The sequence below is a fragment of the Vicugna pacos genome, chromosome 12 (genome assembly GCF_048564905.1).
Source record: "Vicugna pacos chromosome 12, VicPac4, whole genome shotgun sequence".
Lineage (NCBI taxonomy): Eukaryota > Metazoa > Chordata > Mammalia > Artiodactyla > Camelidae > Vicugna > Vicugna pacos.
Window position 1 is genome coordinate 40,594,219 of NC_132998.1, and position 22,341 is coordinate 40,616,559.

Below are 22,341 nucleotides of genomic sequence, written 5' to 3' on the forward strand. Positions count from 1 at the left end.
TACAGTACACTGTTACATTGTTATTTCAACACAGGCATATCTTGGACATACTGCAAGTTCTGCTCCACATCGCCACAATAAGGCAAATATTGCCGTGAATGAGTTCCACAAATTTTTTGGTTTCTCGGTGCATATAAAAGTTATGTTTACATTATACTGTAGTCTGTTAGTGTGCAATAGCATTATGTCTAAAAAAAACCTAACACACATACCTTAATTTATAACTACCTTATTGCTAAAAAGTGCTAACCATCATCTGAGCTTTCAGCTTGTTTAAGTTGTAACATCAAAGATCACTGACCGCAGATCATCATGACAAATATAATAATTTTGGAAAAGTTTGAAATACTGTGAGGCTTACCAACATGACAGAAACATGAAGTGAGCAAATGCTGTTGGCAAAATGGCACCAATAAACTTACTAAACTCAGGGTTGTTGCCCTAGACCTTCAATTTAAATAAAAACAAGAACAAACAAAAAACCCGTAGTATCTGCAAAGCTCAGTAAAGCAAAGCACAATAAAATGTGGTATGCCTGTTATCCTATGAAGAATAATTTCTCTTATCATTTGATGAAGAATGTAAGTTCCAGAGGGATAAATGGAATAGGCAGCATGCAGATTAGAAGTAATAGAGTTAAGATTAGAATCCAAGTCTGTCATGATTCAGAATACTCATGTGTTTTCCATGGAACCAGATTGCCTCCTTCTATACAATGTCTAAAATACGTGAAATAAAATTTTGATAAGAACAGCATGAGATTGACTATACTATTGTTGCATTTAGGAAATGAATCTAACATGGATAAGGCAAAGAAATCAATAACCAACAGTGATATTGTTTCTATTTCCAAAAAAATCACTATGCTGGAGATGAAGGAATTAAATGAAAGGCAGCGGGCTGAACATTCTCAAAAAATGTATGAACATGTGAAGACTTCGTTAAAGCAAGTGGAGGAACGTAATTTTGAATTGGAAACCAAATTTGCTGAGGTTTGATACAGTTTTTATCATGCAGTTAGAGAGTAGAGAATTAGTCATGGTAGACATAGTATTGTTAAGAGATTTATTTGTAACTCTGAAGTGGCATGTTAATATAGTGCTTGAGTTTCATGTAGCAGATAAATTATGTGTTTTAAAATCTGAAATGTTTAAAAAGAAAGCAGATACTACTGTGATTGAGTTCTTATTTCTCACCAGTATTGCATTACTAGATTTAATGTGCAAAAAGATGTCATTTGCTTAATCATGAAATTACCACCACTATTCATTTAACAATCATTGAGTGCCTATTATATGTGAGACACTGTGGAAACTGGGGTTACAGCACAAAATAAAATAGACAGTAATTGCTGCTCTCAGTGACTTCATTCTAATAGGAATTTTTAGACTTTTTTTTGATATGGTCAGAATTATTACATTGGCTGTCAATAAATATAGTTTGCAAATATTCAACAATTTATGATGAAGTAGCAGTCTTGCAATCTTTGTTTACCTAGAGAATTAGTATATTTTTCAAAGCATTTATGTCATTGTGTTTATTTTAACTGAATCATTAAATAAGTATTAATAAGATTTTATTAACTAGTTAGACTTATTTATAGATGATATCACTGAAGTAAAATATAAGGAGTATATGGCATTTCAAGCAAGTTGAGGATATCAGAGATTCAGATGTTAGTAGACTGTGAGTTGACTAACATAAATGACTTCTGGTGGTTTTGTGTATAATTAGAGTTTTCATAATTTGTTCCTGGTTCTTCCTTCCATTACCCTCTTGCAGTCTACTCTTAATACTTCACACCTAATTCAGTGTCTGGACTAATGCAAAGTAAAGAGGGCTGCAGCACTCTGTAAGATATAGTAAAAGAAAAATCTTGCCAAAAACTGATGTTTCTGAACATTTTTTGTTACTTTTTCTTAGCTTACCAAAATCAATTTGGAAGCACAGAAAGTGGAACAGATGTTAAGAGATGAATTAGCTGACAGCGTGAGCAAGGCAGTAAGTGATGCTGATAGGCAACGGATTCTAGAATTAGAGAAGAGCGAAGTGGAACTGAAAGTGGAAGTGTCAAAGTAAGTAGATGCACACTTTTCAGTCATTTTATTAATACGTCTATTCTAGTTATGTTTAAGAGGTAATTACACTGGTAAAGGTGTAATGTCCTTACTTATTGATCTTAGTTTCTTTTTATAAGAATAGAGTTGAATAATATAACTTCTCAAGGTTTACATTTTTCAGAGTCCAGGAATAGTGTTATAGAAAGAACTGAACTTGGAATCAAGACCGTATGAGATCCAGTGTTTCCACATACTAGTATTTTTTTGGATGGAAGCATTATAGCCATTTAATTTATTTAAACTTAAGTTAACTTATTAAGGGAGTAATACTATACCTTCTTATTTCATAAGGTTGCTATAAAAATAAGGAAAATTTCAGAGTTTGATTTAGTTTACATTTATTGGGTAGCTGCTATATACTGTGCTGGATATTGACTCATCTAATTAAACTTAATAACCCTGAAATAACTTGTCATTTTCATTTTACATGTGGAAACAGTTTATTCTCTTAGAATTCAAAATGTATATAAGGAGGAACTACTGTGTGCCAGGTAGATGCTGTGTACCAGCTCTCCTTTGTCACTGTGTTGTTTCATCAGAAAAGTATTGAGGATCCCTGAGTTGATCAGTCAAGCACAAATAATTAGTAAAAAGGGTTTATGGCAGTCATTCCCAGCCCTTTTCACTCTGAAGGTCTCCTTTTTTAATCCTTCCTCTTACCTCATGATCCTCACCTTTTGAAATAAACTAATTTATAATTATTTATTTTGTTATATTTTACCTCGCCAAAACTTAGATCTAAGTGCAATGAGTTTCTAATCAATATGAGGAAACCTGACTTATCTGTTACACTGGACTAAAATTATTCCAGCCCAAAGTAAAAATGCATTTTACTTTACCTATTTAATCTTATCACAGAAGTCATATAGGAAATTTAGTAACTTACTATCATGTTCCCACCTTTTTTTGTAATTATAGTAAATGTATAATCTCTTCTTCACATTTCTGGTAACTTGTAAATTAAAATAAAGCAAATCAGAACATTAGTTGATCTAGGGAACCTGGGAATTTTAAATTTGTGTGATCTTAACTGTACAATTGTATCAAGTAAGCGTACTTAATACCCTATTCTTGCTATACCATATCATGGTAAGAAGGATCTCATGAAAAAAAGTGTGAGAGAGGAGTACTTTGGCCATATACATTGGAAAATGCTGTAAATGTAGAGATGGAGATAGTTTTTTACTTTAGACCTTCTCAGAGCATTTAATGTATGAATCTTCAAGGGGAAAGAATGTTAGGAATGGAGGGTTTTTTTTTTTGTAGAACACTTGTCAACTTCTCATGGAAGTTTCATGAAACAGTTCAGGAAATTTTGCTTTAGGATTTCATTTCATACCAAGAAGAGATGCTGCAAACTAATGGTTTTTCCAAGGGTCTAGAAATTTTGAAATTCTGATATTTATTTACGTAGAAAATGTACCTGATCATATCTGAAGTATTTTACCACTTCCTAGATTGAAAGAGATTTCTGATATCGCCAAAAGGCAAGTTGAAATTTTGAATGCACAGCAACAGTCCAGGGAAAAGGAAGTAGAGTCCATCAGAATGCAGCTGTTAGACTATCAGGTATGTGTGATATTGGCTCTTCTAGGTGGATTCTTTTCTTTTTTCCCAAATGTATGTTGGAGATTGGGATGGTTTTGTAGTTTTAATCAGAGGGGATATCAAATAGTGGCTCCTGTTCTTGTTCATTGTAACTCGAGCAGAAAACCTCTTTAATTGGAAATTCCATTTATAACATAGAAAAGCATTTAAATACCTACAGATGCATCGTGCTGGCTGCTGATCAAAGCTCAGACAGTGAGGAGAAATATAAGTCTTCCATAACAATATTTTCTCTTGTATTTCTATGTAGTTTCTCACATATTCTCACATAAAATTTTTTAGGATAAAAAACCCACATTGTCCACATTAGTACTGTATTAGTGTTGCTATTTACATATGAAAGTTAACAAGTAATAATATTCCACTGTTACTCGATTAGATGCCAGATACAGATTTTAAATGAATTTGATTCTAGGTCTTTTTCTTCACTTCTTTGGTGATTTGTGTTAAAGCAAGGTTAAATGTTTGTAGAATTTCATGTAGCACTCTGTTTTAAATTTTATTTAGTAAGTTGTGATTTGAAATCCATGATATGTTTCATTGGGAAAACTTGAAACTTACTATAAACATGTATTTTTTTATATCAGGCACAGTCTGATGAAAAGGCACTAATTGCCAAGCTGCACCAACACATTGTCTCTCTTCAAGTTAGTGAGGCTACTGCTCTTGGTAAGTTGGAGTCGGCTTCATCTAAGCTGCAGAAGGTTGAGGCCCATAATTTGCGCTTAGAGCAGAAACTTGATGAAAAAGAACAAGCTCTCTATTATGCCCGTTTGGAGGGGAGAAACAGAGCAAAACACCTGCGCCAGACAATTCAGTCTCTACGGCGACAGTTCAGTGGGGCTTTACCCTTGGCGCAGCAGGAAAAGTTCTCTAAAACAATGATTCAGCTACAAAATGACAAACTTAAGATAATGCAAGAAATGCAGAATTCTCAACAAGAATATAGAAATATGAAGAACAAAACACTGGAGCTGGAATTAAAGTTAAAGGGACTGGAAGAGTTAATAAGCACTTTGAAGGATGCCAGGGGAGCCCAAAAGGTAAACCATTGATTTTAAGTTCAGTATTGTCAAAAGAGTTTCATGATAATTTTAAGCTAGTGTGTGCCTATATGAAAAATGCTTAATATATGACCAAAATTCCCATTATTAAATTAGATTTTATAAATTAGCAGTTTGGGCTATTTGAATGTCTATTTGTAAACAAAATGAGACTCTTAAGCAATGGTTTCAGAAGAAATGCTTAGATTGTATAATATCAAAGAATTTTAAACACTACAGAAAAGTTTATATATTAAATACTAATTATAATTATTATTAAATATTGTAGTAGTTGAATTCTACTCTTGGAAATTATTCTTTTAAAAATTATTTACAAGTAGAAGGCCTACTTTTTTAAGTATAATTTATTTTTATCCTCATTTGGAAGAAGTTAAATGAAAAATAATTATTTTGGAAGTAAATTTATTTTTCTCTAGGCTAAAAATATTTAGGACTTTTATTTTTGAAAGTAAAACTATTGTTGCAATTACATACATACACTAAAGACTCAATAAATATATGAAAGTAAATGAATAAATGAAAGTGAATATTAGTAATATCCATTCCAACATAATTTGAAAATATTTTATGTTAGGATTCCATGTAATAGAAAAGTCTAAGAAAACTCTAAGTAGACTTTTCCTTGTGGCTCCATCAAGGATAATTTTATATCTTATTTTATTATAAAATCTTTGTTAATTTGAATTGAAATCATTTCAGTGGGAAAATACATTATTTGTATGGAATTTACATTTGTATGTATAATTTATAAATCTTTAGGTAATCAGTTGGCATACGAAAATAGAAGAACTCCGTCTTCAAGAGCTTAAACTCAATCGAGAATTAGTCAAAGATAAAGAAGAAATAAAATACTTGAATAATATGATTTCTGAATATGAGCATACAATCAGTAGTCTGGAAGAAGAAATTGTGCAGCAGAATAAGGTTTTATTTTATATTTATTTTGGTGTTTTGTTGCTAAGATATTAAACATAACATTACATAGATGACCACATTATTTTCCTAATTGAATGTGGCTCTTGTTCTTGTTATAAAATATTGTTTCTTGTTTTTTAAACTATTCTAAAAATACATGTTCATTTATTTAGTTGCAATTGTAATCTTAAAAGGAATAATTAATAAGCAAACCTATTTGGTAAGTTAATTTTTATTTCAGTTATTAGTTACTTGACTTTTCAGCCACATGTTTCTACTGGCTCTCACTGATGGAGTAGGAGAAGGCAGCTTGGTGTAGAATAAAGCACATACGCTTTGGGGCAGATGAAATTCACTGAACACATACTTGCCTCAGAAGTTTTGTTATTCCTTCCACTTAGATTATTTTTACCCCAGATACCTGTATGGTTTATCCTTTCACTGCCTTCTGGCCTTAGCTCAAATGTCTAACCTTCTCAGGGAAACCTTAACTAGCCACCCAATATACAACAGTAATTCTTACCATCAAGATTCCCTAAATAGGGATTACCTAGTTTCATTTTTCTCCATAGCACTCATCACCCTCTGACATATTACATACTTACTTGTTTATAAACTGTCTCCCCCTCACTAGTATGTAAGTTCCATGGAGAAGAAACTGGTTTTATTCACTGCTGTGTTCTCATTATTTAGAATAGTGCTTGCCCCATAGAATGTGCCATTAAGTATGTTTTAGATGGATGGATGGATGAGTGGATGGGTGCATGGGTGGATGGAAATCCTGACTCCACATCTGCTTATCTCTGTGATCTTAGGCAGGTTACTTCACCTCTGAATTGGCTTCCTTTTTCCATAAAATGAGAATAATAATAGTGACCTCACAGGGTTGTTGTGAGGATTAAATAAGGAAAATTACGTAAAAATTCCTGTAAATGCCTGGTGAGTGACTCTGGGTGTGCCTGACCAAAACTATCTTTTTTTCAGTTTCATGAAGAAAGACAAATGGCCTGGGATCAAAGAGAAGTTGAGCTGGAACGTCAGCTGGACATTTTTGACCGTCAGCAAAATGAAATACTAAATGCAGCACAAAAGGTATGAATAATTAATCCTTTTTGCTACTCTGTAGCTTGGCCCATAATGTTAACCAATAGAAATGTTTTCTAAAATCAGATGGAATTTTAGTTCATAGTATCTTTTTATGTTTCAAATGTAGGTGGGTTTTAACCGTGTCTTGTCATATAGTTGTGAAAATTAGTATTGTTCTTCTCAATGCCACAACTGCTTTTTAAAAAACATTCTATTTCTCAATAGTTTGAAAAGGCCACAGGATCAATGCCAGACCCTAGTTTGCCCCTTCCAAATCAACTTGAGATTGCTTTAAGGAAAATCAAGGAGAATGTTCGGATAATCCTGGAAACACAGGCAACTTGCAAATCACTAGAGGAGGTAATTAGAAGAATTTGCATTTTGATTAGTGCATTGTGTATGCTTGTGGAATTTTCTAAGTAATTATTTTTAAATGAGGACGAAGCATGGAATGATGAATATGTTGCTAATTCTGCTCTCCTTTTCTACTCTCCTGTAATGTTTCTAGTAGCCAATAAAGAACAGCAGATATGGCTAATTTGAAATTTCTTTCCTCTTAATCTTTACTTGTCACTGTTGACCATATTCATCAGTAGTAGCAAGCCTGAAAGGAAACAAAAAGAACTTTTGACAGTAGCTTTATGAATAGTGTATTTCCTTCCCCTCCATGATCAAGAATTGTTTTCATCCTTGTTTATTTTTGTTTTATTTTGAACTGCATGTTATGTACTCTGCATCAATTTTCAGTGCATTCATTTTTGTGGATGTTTGAAGTGTTTGAAGGTAAACTAGAAATTATTTCTTAGTTTAATCTAAGTCTTAGATTTAATAGGTGATCAAATCTCTTCTTTATTAAATTATAGAGAAAATGATATAAAGTGGATATGTTTCATTTTAGTTGACATCTAACATATTAGCTGTAAATACATTTAAAATTTATAAGGAACATTGTACATTTTTAATTAATTGAGGAAATTTAGATTGTCTTTTGTAGTAGTAAGATTTGTCATTTACGTGAATTGCCACTGAGTTACTTGATTTAAAATATCTGCCTTAATTCTGTTGAGCAGTAAATACTTTTTTTCTGTTTTGTTTTAATAAGCTGCAGATTTTATGATAGTGGTCCATTGACTCAGGCCTCTAAAATTCCAATTTGTGTAATTAGTTGACTTTTATAGGTTACTCTTCTAGTACTCTGATTGTCAGTGGACCAAAATAAAAGGAATAATTTGTTACATTTTCTTTCTAAATCTAGCACCACTATTTGTACTTCTAAAACTACAGTATTTAAGTACTATGTTTAAATTTCAGTTTCATCATAACAATGAAGTTTCTAATCCATGGTAATCTTATAAATAAATAAAATATGCATATAGATAAATGTGCTGTCTCATAGAAATACAGCTAAAATAACCTTATTAAGTATTATTTGGCTATTCCAAGTTTGATGTGAAAAATAAAGTTAAATTCCTTTTCTTATAATGAGTCTGACTAAAATTCAGATTGAAGCATTTTTAAAACAAAAATATACTGCAATAATTTTTTATAATTTGATCATTGCAGAAGCTAAAAGAAAAAGAATCTGCTTTACGGTTAGCAGAGGAAAATATTCTGTCAAGAGACAAAGTAATCAATGAACTGAGGCTTCGATTGCCTGCCACTGCAGAACGAGAAAAGCTTATAGCTGAGCTAGGCAGAAAAGAGATAGAACCAAAGTCTCATCATACATTGAAACTTGCCCATCAGACCATTGCAAACATGCAAGCGAGGTTGAATCAAAAGGAAGAAGTGTTAAAGAAGTATCAACATCTTCTAGAAAAAGCCAGAGAGGTATTTTATTATATTATGTTATGCTGTTTTATTTGTTACGATTTTTTTTAGACAAATGCCAAATACTATTTTGCCCTAAAGTGGTAGTTCATTTCCTGCTTTGAAATGATTCTGTTTAGTATTATAACTTTCATGTGACTGGATTACAGATCTGTCAGTAAAACTGGCAGTTTGTGTTACAACTAAACCAGTAATAGCTTTCATGGTGAAACTATGATTTTGAAAAATATCACTAGAGTTAATAGGTAAAGATTGAGGCAGTAGATTAGAATGAAATTTGTTACACTGGTATCAGTGGAAGTCAGATGGCTAGGACTTTGAGGGAAAAAAATCTAACATTTAAAATTTTTCTAGAGACAAGTTAAAAGGTGATGGATACGTAGTATTCTAATATTAAGAATAAATTATGCTCGGAAGGTGGACTTGTCAACTTGAACATGTGCCACAGGAAATGTGTACTGGTGTAAATATGTACCGGCAGATATCATTCCTTCCCTATCTCATAAGGATTTTAGAAGATTAACGATAAAATATTTAAGATCTTTAGAATGTGAATTTATTTGTATCATAATATAAGATATAGTTTTGATTTGTTGTAAAACAGGAGCAAAGAGAAATTGTGAAGAAACATGAAGAAGAACTTCACATTCTTCATCATAAATTAGAACTACAGGCTGATAATTCACTCAGCAAATTCAAAGAAACAGCTTGGGTAAGATTTTAGGAACTTTGAAATAAACTTTACTGGTTTTTGAGACCACGTAATTGAAAATTTAGCTCTTCTTTTCAGGGGCTAGAAGCCACCTTACCTTTTGTTGCCAGAATAATCTTCCAAAAACACAGCTCTGATCATTTTTCTCCCTGGACCCAAATTTGTTAGTAGCACGCTGCTGACTGCAAAGTCATACTTCTTAGCCATCTACTCAGAGCTTTCCATGATCTGACTTCGGTCTTACCTTTCAGATCTGCTCGTTGTAAGTTTACCTGTGTCTTAACTATTTCCATGTTCTGAATTCAGTTCATACTTGCCTCTTTTGATCACTGTGTCCTGTGTGTGTGAAATGACCTGTCTTTCATCTCCTAACATGCAAACCTTAGCTTCTTCAAGCCTTAACTCAAATTCAGTCAACATTTATTGATCCTCCACTATGTGTAGGCACTTTGCTAGATGCTGCAAATACAAAGAATAACATCTCTATTCCCTGTCTTCTTTAGGCCTTCACTGCTTATTAAATCATTAAATTTCACATTTGATACTATATTTTGATTGTTTAAGGAACCAAGTTAAAATGATAGAGTAAGTATGGCGTTGGGTTGTATATGCTCATGGCTAATTATCATATTTCATAGGATTTAATAAAACAGCCTCCTATGCCAGTTCCTACCAACAAGCATTTTGTTCGTTTGGCTGAGATGGAACAGACAGTAGCAGAACAAGATGACTCTCTCTCCTCACTTGTGATCAAACTAAAAAATGTATCTCAAGATTTAGAGAGACAAAAAGAAATCACTGAATTAAAAATCAAAGAATTTGAAAATATCAAATTACGGTAAGTTAGAAATGTATTATAAAAAACAGGCAAATGGTAACAATGATATAATAAAGACAAATGCAAGCATTTGCTGTGTCATGCACTGTTATAAAAACATTGAATGTATTAGCTCATTTTATACTTGGTAACACTTATGACATGGGATATTATTCACTCCATTTTTCAGATAGGAAACTAGGCTACAGGAAGCCTCAGTAATATGCCTAGGAGAATATGGTAACACCACCACTTAAATTTAGTCAGTCTGACTCAAAAGTCAACCCAGATTCTTGTTCAGAATCTCACTTTTAATCTCTTTAAATTTCTGTTTCATTATCTATAAAACAGAAATGACAGTACTTACCTTGGCTTTTTCAAGGTGGTTATATGAAGGCCAAATGATGCTGCATATGAAAGTAATTTGAAAACTGTAAAGTAACATTTAAATATTAAACTTGTTTACACACCTCTAACAGTTTCTAGCACACATTAAAGGCTCAATAAATATTTGCAGAATGAAAAATTAACTTTTTAAAATTAACTATAGTTACAGTGGAAGTTCACGTCATTCTCTGTATTAGAGATTTAAACATTGATCAACCATTTATCAGCATATATATTATAAACCTAAAGTAGGTTTATATTTAGGCATTTTGTAATCACTGTAGAAGTATGTCTCTGGGCCTCAATTTATTATCTGAAAAAAAATGGGAAAGTTAACTGCTTGACTTATATTTCCATTCCATCTCTGCAGCCCTTAGTAGAACCTTTGATTCTTCACTCACTTAACCAAGGTGCCTCTGACAAAGTTATCACTATTTTTGCTTTATTAAGAAACTGCCACTTTTAGTAAATTATTCCCTAAAAAAAAGATAATTAGCAATAGCATATGGTATACTTTCAGTCTAATTTTTCCCATTCTGTTAAATTTTATACATGCATTGCTGTTTTTGGTATAGTAAGTTGCTGTCATATTCTAGAATATAAAATTTCATGTGTTTCTGAATCTAATTCACAGATGTAGAAAATAATATTTTGGTATTACCTTGTATATATAATTTTTTTGCCACATGAAACACTTGAAGTTGTTGTTTTGTACCTTAATGTCATTTTAACCTAAAATTATATTTTTATTCTTTGTCTGCACATTGGTATGCATATTTTAATGTGTCTTAGGAAATTATAGTTCTGTGTGATTTCTTTACTGAAACGTTGTGTTTTTACAGTTTGATGATTATTTAAAATGACTTAAGTTTTTGCTATAAGCAACAAGTTTCAGACTGTTTAATACCTGTTCATGGTTTAATAGCCCTTCCTCTCATTGGTCAAACTTTAATAATTTGAATCTCTATATTGACAACCTTATTAATACAGTGTTTATATACACCCAGTGAACTGGATATTATTCAGTTTATAAGACTAATACTGAATGAACAGTAGGATTCATTCAATTAACTAAGACCATTGATAGTATCTACTTTCATATGATATACAGTTATAGATACAATACTAATGACTTTAGAACTGTAAACAAATTGTTAATATATGTGATTTCTGTGATAGTTTATATTTTGTCTTTGTAACATGCCATTATAGGTCAATGGGTCTCAAGCAGATATAATTTTGCTCTCCTCCTCCCCCTGGAACATTGGTAATGTCTGTAGACATTTTAGATAGATAGCTAGAGAGAATATAGGCATCTAGTGGGTAGAAGCAGGGGATACTGCTAAAAGTTTAAAAATGCACAGGATAGTATCTCCCACCTCCCAACAAAGAATTATCCAGTCTGAAATGTCAATAGTGCCATGATTGAGAAACTGTTATAAAGGAAGCAGTCACATCTTGCAGGAATCATAACATTTAAAGAGCTGTTTTGTTCCTTCTCTATTATTTTGTCTAGAGCCACAAAATTACTTGATGCAATTGTTGCCAAAAATAGTAGATAGAAACTAGAAGAAAAAAGTCTCATGTTATGTTTAAGAGTAGTTAAATGGAATAAACAATTGTTCTTCTGGATTTGGATCAAGACTTAGATTGTAAGGATACCTAGGACCAAGCATTTGTTCATTGTAAAATTTATATCGATCAAATTAATTGCAGCAACCACTCTATTAAGAATATGTTTTGCTTTATATTAGGCTCCAAGAAAACCATGCAGATGAAGTGAAAAAAGTAAAAGCAGAAGTAGAGGATTTAAGGTGTCTTCTGGCCCAGTCACAAAAGGAATCACAGAATTTAAAATCTGAACTTCAGGCTCAAAAAGAAGCAAATTCAAGAGCTCCAACAACTACAATGAGGAATCTAGTAGAAAGGCTAAAGAGCCAGTTGGCCTTGAAAGAGAAACAACAAAAAGTAAGTAACAATAGAAAATTATCGCCCCTTAGGAAAAACATGTGGTAGGCTGCTTTTAGAGCAGATTTGTAAAAGATGATAGCATGTATCTCTCCTTTATAATAAAAAGCATGAGCCTTATCTTAATCTGTTAAGCAGGATCTTTCAAGATAATTCTTTTAAATAGCCTTGAAGATGTGTCTTGTTTATAAGGGCAGATATAGTTCAGTTTATATTTTAATGTTATCAACCTATTTCTTGGTTAACTGTAGGAAATAAAGGGAAATCTTCATTACATTATTTTCTCTCCTTTTCTTTTAGGATTATATATTACTGAGGCTATTTTGAACAATTTGAGTAATTGAAAAATTTTGAACAATTTTGGAGATTAAGAGGGAGATAGGATGGTGAAGAGGAAAGATTTAAAAAGGAGATTACAGAGTGCTGTGAAAAGGAGTTGGCCAGTGGATTAACTGATTTATTGGTTTTTTTCGTTTACCTTGGATTTTATGTACTTATTTTAGAAGGTGCTGCTATTTTTCTTTGCTAGCTCATGAAACTTATTGGCAAATTTTAAGTCCTTTCTAACCTTGTAATTTTCCTTGTCTACTTGAATTCAATTAATTTCACATGAAAGTGTGTACTACATGAGTAATTTAAATAAATATTTCAACTTGGAAATTTGAAAATAAAACTTGCCTGGGCTTTGTAATACAAATTACTTGATATAACACTGTTCTCACAATTATTATTATGAAGATGTTGATTTCTCACACTCAGTTTGGAAAGAATTGAGCTTAGTTGCTAAAGGAAGTTCATTTGAAAAAGTTGGGTTGTTTGTGAATTATGTTTGATTAAACACATGATATTTTAGGAAAATAGTTGAAAGTAATGAAGCTTATGTATATTTTTATTACATATTGCTCATATAAAATACCAATTTTTCAAAAAGATGTATGTACATTGTAATTTTTAGGCACTTAGTCGAGCACTTCTGGAACTTCGGGCAGAAATGACAGCAGCAGCTGAAGAACGTATTATTTCTGCAACGTCTCAGAAAGAGGCAAATCTCAATGTTCAACAAATTGTTGATCGACATACTAAAGAGCTAAAGGTGAACATATGCATTAATGTAACAGAATTCCTGTTAATTCCCTTTGGAAGAGAATCCACTTGGATATATATAGTAATTTTGATGATGAATAGGGAATTTATTGTAATGAATTATTGATGGTAGCTGTACATGGGTGCATACATTTTTGAACACTGAGTATCTTTATTGTATTCATTGAATATCATCCTAGGGATTAGCAAAGGATATAAGCCACTCTTCTTAACAGAATTAAACATAAGAAACATTTTTCTTAGGATTTTTAATTCAGTATTGATAAATATAGATTTTTTGGTTTTGTTTTATTTCTTTTGCCCTATCAGAATTTTCTATGTGGTTTTTGCTAAGTTCATAATATGAATTAGTTAGTTTTCGCTTTTTACCCCCTGAAATACTTTATGGAAATCATATAGTCCTTGACATTTAATCTACAGAGTTGCCTAACTCTGAAGCCTTTATTTTTGAAGTTATTTATTATTTTTTGGCAATGTATTTTATTATTTTCTTACCCAATTGTTAGGCTTGTTGCTATAATATAAAAATTTTTTCCAAACTATGTATTTTTAATGGAAATTTTCACATTTCTTTACATAAAGTTTCATATAGTATATGAACAAATGAATCTATGTTTTGTTTATAATTTCTATTTATTTTTGATTTATTTATACATACCATTCACCACCATTAAACTGTGTAAGAAGTGCATTTTACAGTTTTTTTAAATCTCCGATTGCACCTATCAAGATTATGAGCATGATTGACAGTAAAAATGCATTAAGTAATATATAAAAAGGAGTAGCCCTTTGATGATGTCTTCTTCGATACCTTTCTCTTTGCCTGAAAGTTCCTCTCTGAATTCTTCACATTCTTCAAGTCCTTTTTCTTGAAGCCTTTTCTGACTCCTCTAGGAGAGTTTATTTTTCTTATACAACTGCATTATAATACTGATTCCCTATTAATGCTATTAGTAATACTTTATGGCCTGTAATAATTTATTCAAAAATGTGTATTAAGTACTGGTATTCCCATCAATGTTGCCATCTAGGGACAGCTGGAACTCCTTTCTAGTGCCTTACAGATACTGTTTAGTATTGTGAGCTACCCTTTTATGTCTTGTCTTCACAAAGTAGATTAGAAATTACTTGAAGTCAGAGATTTTGTTTTATACTATTCATCTGCTTCACAATATTTAAATGTTTGCTGTGTACATTGATACGTACTTGTTTTCCTAATAAGTTAATTCAGCTATAATGAAACATTTGCTTATTTGATAAAATTTTGGTTCTAGGTGTTTGTTGAAGATGAATTGCTTTAGACTGTTTCTTCTTGTTTTGTTTTTTTTTTTCCCTCATAGTAGACTTGGGTTCGTTTGACATGAAGGTAGAAAAATATATGTAGTTTGTGGTTGTTTTTTTGGGTGCGTGTACTTAAAAATTTAGATTGAAACTTTCTTTTTAGTAAATATTAATGGTGTACTTTCTGTATTAAATTGCTTTTATCATTGGTACTTGGTGAAGAGTCATGAATTAAACCTTTTTTATCTTTGTACTAGTCACAAATTGAAGATTTAAGTGAAAATATTTTAAAACTGAAAGAAACTCTTAAAGCAAGTAAAACCAGAGAAAACTCACTAACTGATAATTTGAATGACTTAACCAATGAACTAGAAAAACAACAAAAAGCCTATAATAAAATGCTCAGAGAGAAAGATAGAACTGATCAAGAGAATGATGAACTGAAAAGGCAAATTAAAAGACTAACCAGTGGATTACAGGTAATTTTATATTTAATTGTGATAATGTGATATAATTGTGATAATTGATTTATAATGCACAGGTAGCAGTTTATTCTGATTTTTAAATTTTATCTGTAATATTTGCTGAAACTAGCTTTCAGATCACTTTGATTAATGTAGCTGCTAATTCCTTCAGTGACTTCTATTGTATTTGTAGTTTTAGGGTAGCATGTCTTATTAAAATACAGAAGCAGCCACCATGATATATTTAAATACCAATAATGTCATTTAGAAAGTATGGTTAGCTACAGTATTAGAAAAGTTTCTACAATTGGAATATTTATTGTGTATTTTGTTTGATACTTTTTTACTTGTAAAATGTAAAAATACATCTTATTTTTCAGGGCAAACCTCTGATAGATAATAAACAAAGTTTAATTGAAGAACTCCAAAAGAAAATTAAAAAGCTAGAAAGCCAGCTGGAAAAAAAGGTGGATGAGGTAGAAGTAAAATCTGTGAAAGAAAAGGTACGTGAGCAAACATCCTGATGTGTTTAAGGTAGTGATAGACTAAGATAAATGCATAATTGATGAACACATAATCTGAGGACCTGGTACATACTAAAATAGTAATGGATAACATAGAGAAGTCTAAGACAGATTTCTGTCCTTTAGGAATTACATGTCTACTTGAAAAGACACCAATAATATAACCTTATTTGGAAATTACTGTATCATCTCCATGTCATCTTCCTGACATTATAGCACCTCCAAAACCCCTTCATTCCTTACATAGCCAGCTGCATTTATCATTTTTACCAGTGTAATTGTTTGTATAGAATGGTTTATATAGACCTTTGGGAAAGAAAGCTGAGCATTTTTATTCTTCTGTCTTGACCCAAATGTGTTTTTTTTAATCCTTTAATGGAGTGGGCTATTAATTTCAGGGTAGACAAAGTGGTTTGGAATATATTCAATATTTGCAGTAATAATAACCAATCCACTCATAAATTGATTCTGTAATATGAGAAAAATTGCTTAAAATTTTCTTACACATTAACTAGTAGACTATTTTGTAATAAAAATTGCGGATGGAAATAACCCCCCCAAAACTAAAATACATATAATTAGATTTATTGAAAATAATAAACTGAACACTTAAATCTTGTTGGTAGCATTGAAAATGTCAAAAATGACCTGGTAAATATTGGTGTTAGTAATAATGTTTGCCCCTGAGGAAAATCACAGTGGAGGAGGCATGGTTAGGAAAAAATTTGATTGTAAAATTTACTAAGAAAATATTCAGTATCTATAAAATAATTTCAATAATGTGAAAATAGAAAAGAAAATTAAGTATCTTTAATGGCATGGATAGAAAATAAGTAATGAGATTAAAATGTTTTATAAAGTAGATTCCAAAAAATATTTTCCTTATGAAAATTATCAGTGTCAGTATAATTTTGATTTAAATGTTTACATTTATATACATGGAACCACAACATACTTGTCAGAAGTTTTGCTGGTGAAAACTACAAGATCAAAATGTCCTTACTCTTCTACATTGCTTTTTGCTGCCTGCCTAACTTGGTTGTAGGTCTAATCCTTGGATACTAGTTCCTAACTTAATTCCTATCAGAATACCTCGATCCCTTGTGGCTTTGTCTGGACCCCTAATTTCTGTGCTTCAGCTTATTTCTCTTTAAAATAGAAATAATACTGTTTGTATTGCCACTTTCTCAAGATCTCAACATTATTTTGACAATGGAATGAAATAATACATGAAAAGTCTTTTGTAATCCATCAACGCTAGACCAGGGTATATTACTCACTAGAAGAGGAAAGAGAACACAGATAGCTGCAAAAATACTAAAATCTATATTCAGGAATCCGATGAGAATACTCTTTCACGTTCTACAATGCTGGGCATTTCTGATTTATAGAAATAAAGTTTTAATACTCAAAGAATGCTTTCATATTGAAATTTCAGCTCTTTTTCTCTGTAAACAGTGTCTGTGGTCTATCTCTCTAAGATAACAAAACCCACCCCCATCCATACCTTGCATTCTTGTTTCTTAGGCTTCTCTCCTTTCCTCTATAGCATTTATTACTATCTGACGTACTAGAATTTACTTATCTATGTGTTCATCTTTTAGACTTAAGCTTTGATGGAAAGAACTTTGCCTGTTTTGTTTATTTTTGTATTCTCAGCGTTTGGAAGGCTCCCTGGTATGTAGTAGATGCGCTCAGTATTTGTTGAATGAACGAATATTTTAAAATGCAATGAAATTATTCTGAACTCTATGGTAAGAGACTGGTAGGGAAAATATGAAAAGAGAACTTCTCTTCCCATCCTGTCTTATCCCGTTTTCTCCCCTAGTCTAGGTCAGGCTCTTGGTGACATGTGCCTTTGTTGTTTTTCTGTTCATTTTTTAATTATTTCAGCCTTGCTTCCCCTCAGTCCTACTTCAGAGAGTAATGTCAAATGAGATGGAATTGCCCAGCCTGTGCAGAGCACTCCATGCTGCAGAATTATTTACTTACATACTTTTGCCCTCAACTAATAACATTTCTGAAAATACACAAAATTCCTTGTATATTTTTCAGAAAAAAAGAAGTTAATAAATATCAACCAGTTACTGAAGTTTTTACTTTTTTTGAAAGGATATCTGTTAGGCAAACCAAATAAATAAGGTAAAAAATTGGCCAGTATGGGAGAAGATCATTTTGATAGGTCTACTTGTCTTAGTTTGATATTTGACTTTAAACGTGGCTTTTAATCCTTTCAGTCCCAACATTGTCTTTAATAGCAAATAGTGTTTCATAATGTCCCCTTTACTATTCCACATGAAATTTATGGTTAATATAAACTACCTACATGGATAATTTCAAAAATGTCACTATAAATGGCTTAAGTGAAATATGAAGGAGAAACAAAAGGAAAATAATTTGTAAAAATAATAAATATATTAATATATTTTTCATAATTCAACATGTAAATGCTTCATAGAAAACATAATGAAGTAGTCATGTAGTTTCCCTTTAGGGGACACTGATGTAAATTCTGAGCTACAGATGCAGACTAATACAAATGTAGTCTGTTGGCAACTCATATGTCACAAAGGCATTGCCAATTCTAATTTGATTTCCAAAATGGTAAACAGTTTCTACAGTTCTCAGCAAAATGAAGTCTATAGTCTGACTTTTGTAAGTCTCTTACATGCCTAGAAAAGTCAGTGTACATTTAAACCATTAAAAAATTGCTTGGTGGAAAGGAAGTAAGTTCTTAGCTCAGATGATTTTGAACAGAATTTTTAACTATATGAATATTCAAGAGGACACGTGATAATTATTCAGTACATGGGACTGTTCTGCATTACACAGACTTTCATGGATACCTTATCTCAGTTATAAACCACAACACCTACCCTGAAATGTCTTAATTCCCTTCCTTTTTTCTTTTTTGCACTTATCACGAGCTAACATACTGCAAAAAATCTTTTCTTGTTTTTTGTCTATATTTTGCTCCCTTCCCCTAATCCACCCACCAACCAACATAAACTAGTCTGTAATATCCTTGAAGATAAGGGTTTTTTTTTGTCTGATTTATTCATTGTTTCTATTCCTAGTGCTTAGAGTAGTACCTGGCACAAGATTAGCACTAAATAAATATCTGTTGAATGAGAGAAATAATGTGCATCGAAGATTTGAAGGGGTTGTGATCCTAGGAGATTGCTATTGGGTGACAAAATTGGGTTGGTCATTTCTGCATATGCATTCTTTGTTAGAAATTTACTTTAGTCATGATCCATTTGTATTAGACTCCTTAAGGGTGTTGGCATTAGTCCAAACTGTTCCTCAAAATTTTATCTGTCAAGTTACATAATACAGAATCTTAAACTGAAGGGCATTTTTGCTTACAGCTTAGCATGCCTAAAGATCCTAGAAGTGACATAGCAAAATGAACCTAGTTACATATTCTTTATGGAGTGTTGGTTTACCATTGTTCTAGTAAATTGTAATTGATAAATCTAAAATTAAAAACAATATTGGTAATTTTCTTCTTCCTTTGTTATTTTTTTAACATTTTTATTGATTTATAATCATTTTACAATGTTGTGTCAAATTCCAGTGTAGAGCACAATTTTTCAGTTACACATGACCATATATATATTCATTGTCACATTTTTTTCTCTGTGAGCTACCATAAGATCTTGTATATATTTCCCTGTGCTATACAGTATAATCTTGTTTATCTATTCTACAATTTTGAAATCCCAGTCTATCCCTTCCCACCCCCAACCCCCTTGGCAACCACAAGTTTGTATTCTGTGTCTATGAGTCTGTTTCTGTTTTGTATTTATGCTTTGTTTGTTTGTTTTTTCTTCTTCCTTTGTTATTACTGACAGAGTGCCAGAGAAGAATTAATTAGATGGGAAGAAGGTAAAAAATGGCAAACCAAAATAGAGGGACTTCGAAACAAGTTAAAAGAGAAAGAGGGGGAAGTCTATATTCTAACAAAGCAGTTGAATACTTTGAAAGATCTTTTTGCCAAGTGAGTTTAAATTTAATATAAACCAAGTTAATTATGTGTAAAGTCTTAATTGACCTGGAAGTTATATAGTTTTTGTGAACTTGATAATATGAAAGATTTTCTAGTTTTAATTATCATTTATTGTCTATAGTTCACTTTTTATTTTCTTTAAAATATGTTAAATACATTTTTAACAATTTATAAATGGAGTTTCCTATAATTTTGAAATAAGTTAGCTCATAACAAACACAGAATGATCCAACTTTTGTATATTGGGCTTATAGTAAGGAAGCTGCAGTTTAATAAATTGAGTAAGCCAAACAATGAATGGCATATTTTCATGATTCTGTATTAAATCCCACAGAGCTGATAAAGAGAAACTTACTTTGCAGAAGAAACTAAAAACAACTGGCATGACTGTAGATCAAGTTATGGGAGTGCGAGCATTGGAGTCAGAAAAAGAGTTAGAAGAATTAAGAAAGAAAAATCTTGACTTAGAAAATGACATATCGTATATGAGGTAAGCTATTACATGACATGTGCTAGCCATTACCATGAAGGAAAACTGGTCAACCCATAGTAACTGCTATAATAAGTGTGTTAATTTAACATGCGGGTTCTGTTGATTGTCTTCTCCCTTGTGATTCAGGATACTCCTGGTTCTTTGAATGTCACATAATATAGATTATATTCTTGAACTTTGGAATATTATGCTGTGACTCTGGGTCTTGGTTAAATTGTATGGAAAATATAGATATTTTTGTTTTAGCAGGTCTGGTTAGGTTCAGGCCCCATGTTCTAACTTTCTGTCTGTGGGGTATGGTTCTAATATCCTTTCTGTTTTCAAAGCTTTTGCAGTGCTCTTTGGCTCTGTTCTGCCTCTGTACCTCCTGGTATATGGGCTGTCTTCTTTCAGTTCAGTTCTCAGAGTCTTTAATAATCTCATTAGGATAAGATCCATACATGCATGATTAAGTGGGGAGTCCAGAAGTTTGTATACAACTTTGTAAGGTTCCCTGCTTGTGCTTCTTTCTTTCTGTGATCTCCCTGATACTTTCCGTTACCCGTGGGCTCCCCCTCTTGGTGTATCTTCAACAACATCTGGGGCTTTAGTTGCCTGTTCTTCAGTGATTGTGCTCCTGTCTGCAGCTAAGCCAGCAATAGGAGGGCAGAGAGGGGACAAGGGGGGTGCGGCACTACTTTGCCCTCTCCTCTCACTAGTCACAGTTCTACCAATTGAAGAGGATTCCTCTCCCTAAAAATTTTGGCTAGCACGTTCCCAATGCAGCCTCTGCCACCACTGCCATGGGATTGCCTGAGGATTAGGACCTGAGAGAATGGGTAGGAGAGAAAAATAAAAAGGGAGTTTTGCACTGTCTGTGAGTCTTATAAGTACCCTTTCTCCTTGCTGGAGCTAGAACTAGAACTTTTAGCCTTCCTAGAGCTCTCTCCCTCCGTGCTGACACTCATCATCAGGTTTCAAACTGTGTTGTGTTCAGGCCAAAATACTAGAAGAAAAGGAAAGGTAAATTGACCACCTGTTTGCTCATATTTCAAATTCTGGTATTCTGTCTGAATATGTAAAATACCAATTTTTCAAAGTTCTCAAGTAGCTGCTCCATGAATTTGGGAGAGACGAGAGTGGATGTGTTTACTCCACTCTACTTAGAACCAGAACCCCTGCCACCCATGTCATTGTTTTAATAGAGCCTTTGAAATTTTTTGTTGTTTTGCTGTCTCTTTCCAAGCTTTATCTTCTGATGTAGTCATAGTCATGCAAAGCAAAATAAAATCGTGTCCAAACAACAATTCAACAATTGAAACTATTTATAATTTTCTGTTTCACTTAATTCCTTTCAAGGTGAATTTAGATTAATTTTACATAATTTACTTCCTTTCCTAAGTGCTTACAAACAGTCTGGAATCATGTTAATGATCATTGTCAAAGTCTGGTACCTACCTGTAACATTTGGCTATGAAGACACTTACTCTTCCTAAATTTATCATACTTTTTTCCTTTCTTCAAAAATTACAGTTGGTCTTTATTAATGTCTATAATTGTGTCCATATTAATGTAATGTGAACCTATGAAATTGAATTCTTTTGAAGGAACACTCATGAGCTTCTAGCCTACATTCCATCTCCTTTACTTGTAAGTCATTGTTTCGTAAATCCTTCAGAATTTTCCTTGATAGAGAAGAAAATAGTGCTTGAAGAATTCTTCTTTTTTATGTTCTTATAGCTACTGTCTGGTCCTAGCAGTTGCTTCGTGCCTCCTTGTTTTTCTTAGTTGAAACATATGTTCAGAATAAAACTAAACCCTTTTAGTCTCCTTTGCAGTTTTCACAAGGATCAAAATATTTTAATTTTAAAAACTTCTAATACTTTTAGATGGTGAATGGCTCTTTTTTTCCCCCCTAATAATGCAGATCTGTGTAGGCTGAAGTAATTGGAGAAGACTTGATAAAAGATTGAACTT

At 32.2% G+C, this 22,341-nt stretch overlaps 1 protein-coding gene across 7 annotated transcripts in view; it reads left to right on the top strand.

Annotated features, from left to right (window-relative positions):
- CEP290 (centrosomal protein 290) overlaps window positions 1-22,341 on the top strand; it is an 82,049-nt gene that overhangs the window by 42,096 nt on the left and 17,612 nt on the right. For 6 of the 7 annotated variants that reach the window (XR_012078557.1, XM_072973263.1, XM_031683286.2 and 3 more), the window contains 16 exons: window positions 787-992; window positions 1,924-2,075; window positions 3,578-3,689; window positions 4,316-4,771; window positions 5,552-5,716; window positions 6,692-6,799; window positions 7,019-7,153; window positions 8,357-8,623; window positions 9,228-9,335; window positions 9,974-10,173; window positions 12,294-12,507; window positions 13,463-13,600; window positions 15,150-15,371; window positions 15,737-15,859; window positions 19,738-19,883; window positions 20,227-20,382. Coding sequence is in view for 6 of the 7 variants with exons in the window: in XM_072973263.1 (XP_072829364.1) it covers window positions 787-992; window positions 1,924-2,075; window positions 3,578-3,689; window positions 4,316-4,771; window positions 5,552-5,716; window positions 6,692-6,799; window positions 7,019-7,153; window positions 8,357-8,623; window positions 9,228-9,335; window positions 9,974-10,173; window positions 12,294-12,507; window positions 13,463-13,600; window positions 15,150-15,371; window positions 15,737-15,859; window positions 19,738-19,883; window positions 20,227-20,382 (2,908 nt within the window). In the remaining variant the exon portion in view is untranslated. Of the gene's footprint in view, window positions 1-786; window positions 993-1,923; window positions 2,076-3,577; window positions 3,690-4,315; window positions 4,772-5,551; window positions 5,717-6,691; window positions 6,800-7,018; window positions 7,154-8,356; window positions 8,624-9,227; window positions 9,336-9,973; window positions 10,174-12,293; window positions 12,508-12,807; window positions 13,162-13,462; window positions 13,601-15,149; window positions 15,372-15,736; window positions 15,860-19,737; window positions 19,884-20,226; window positions 20,383-22,341 lie in introns of those variants that run through there. The other variant, XM_072973267.1, reaches the window with a different exon arrangement.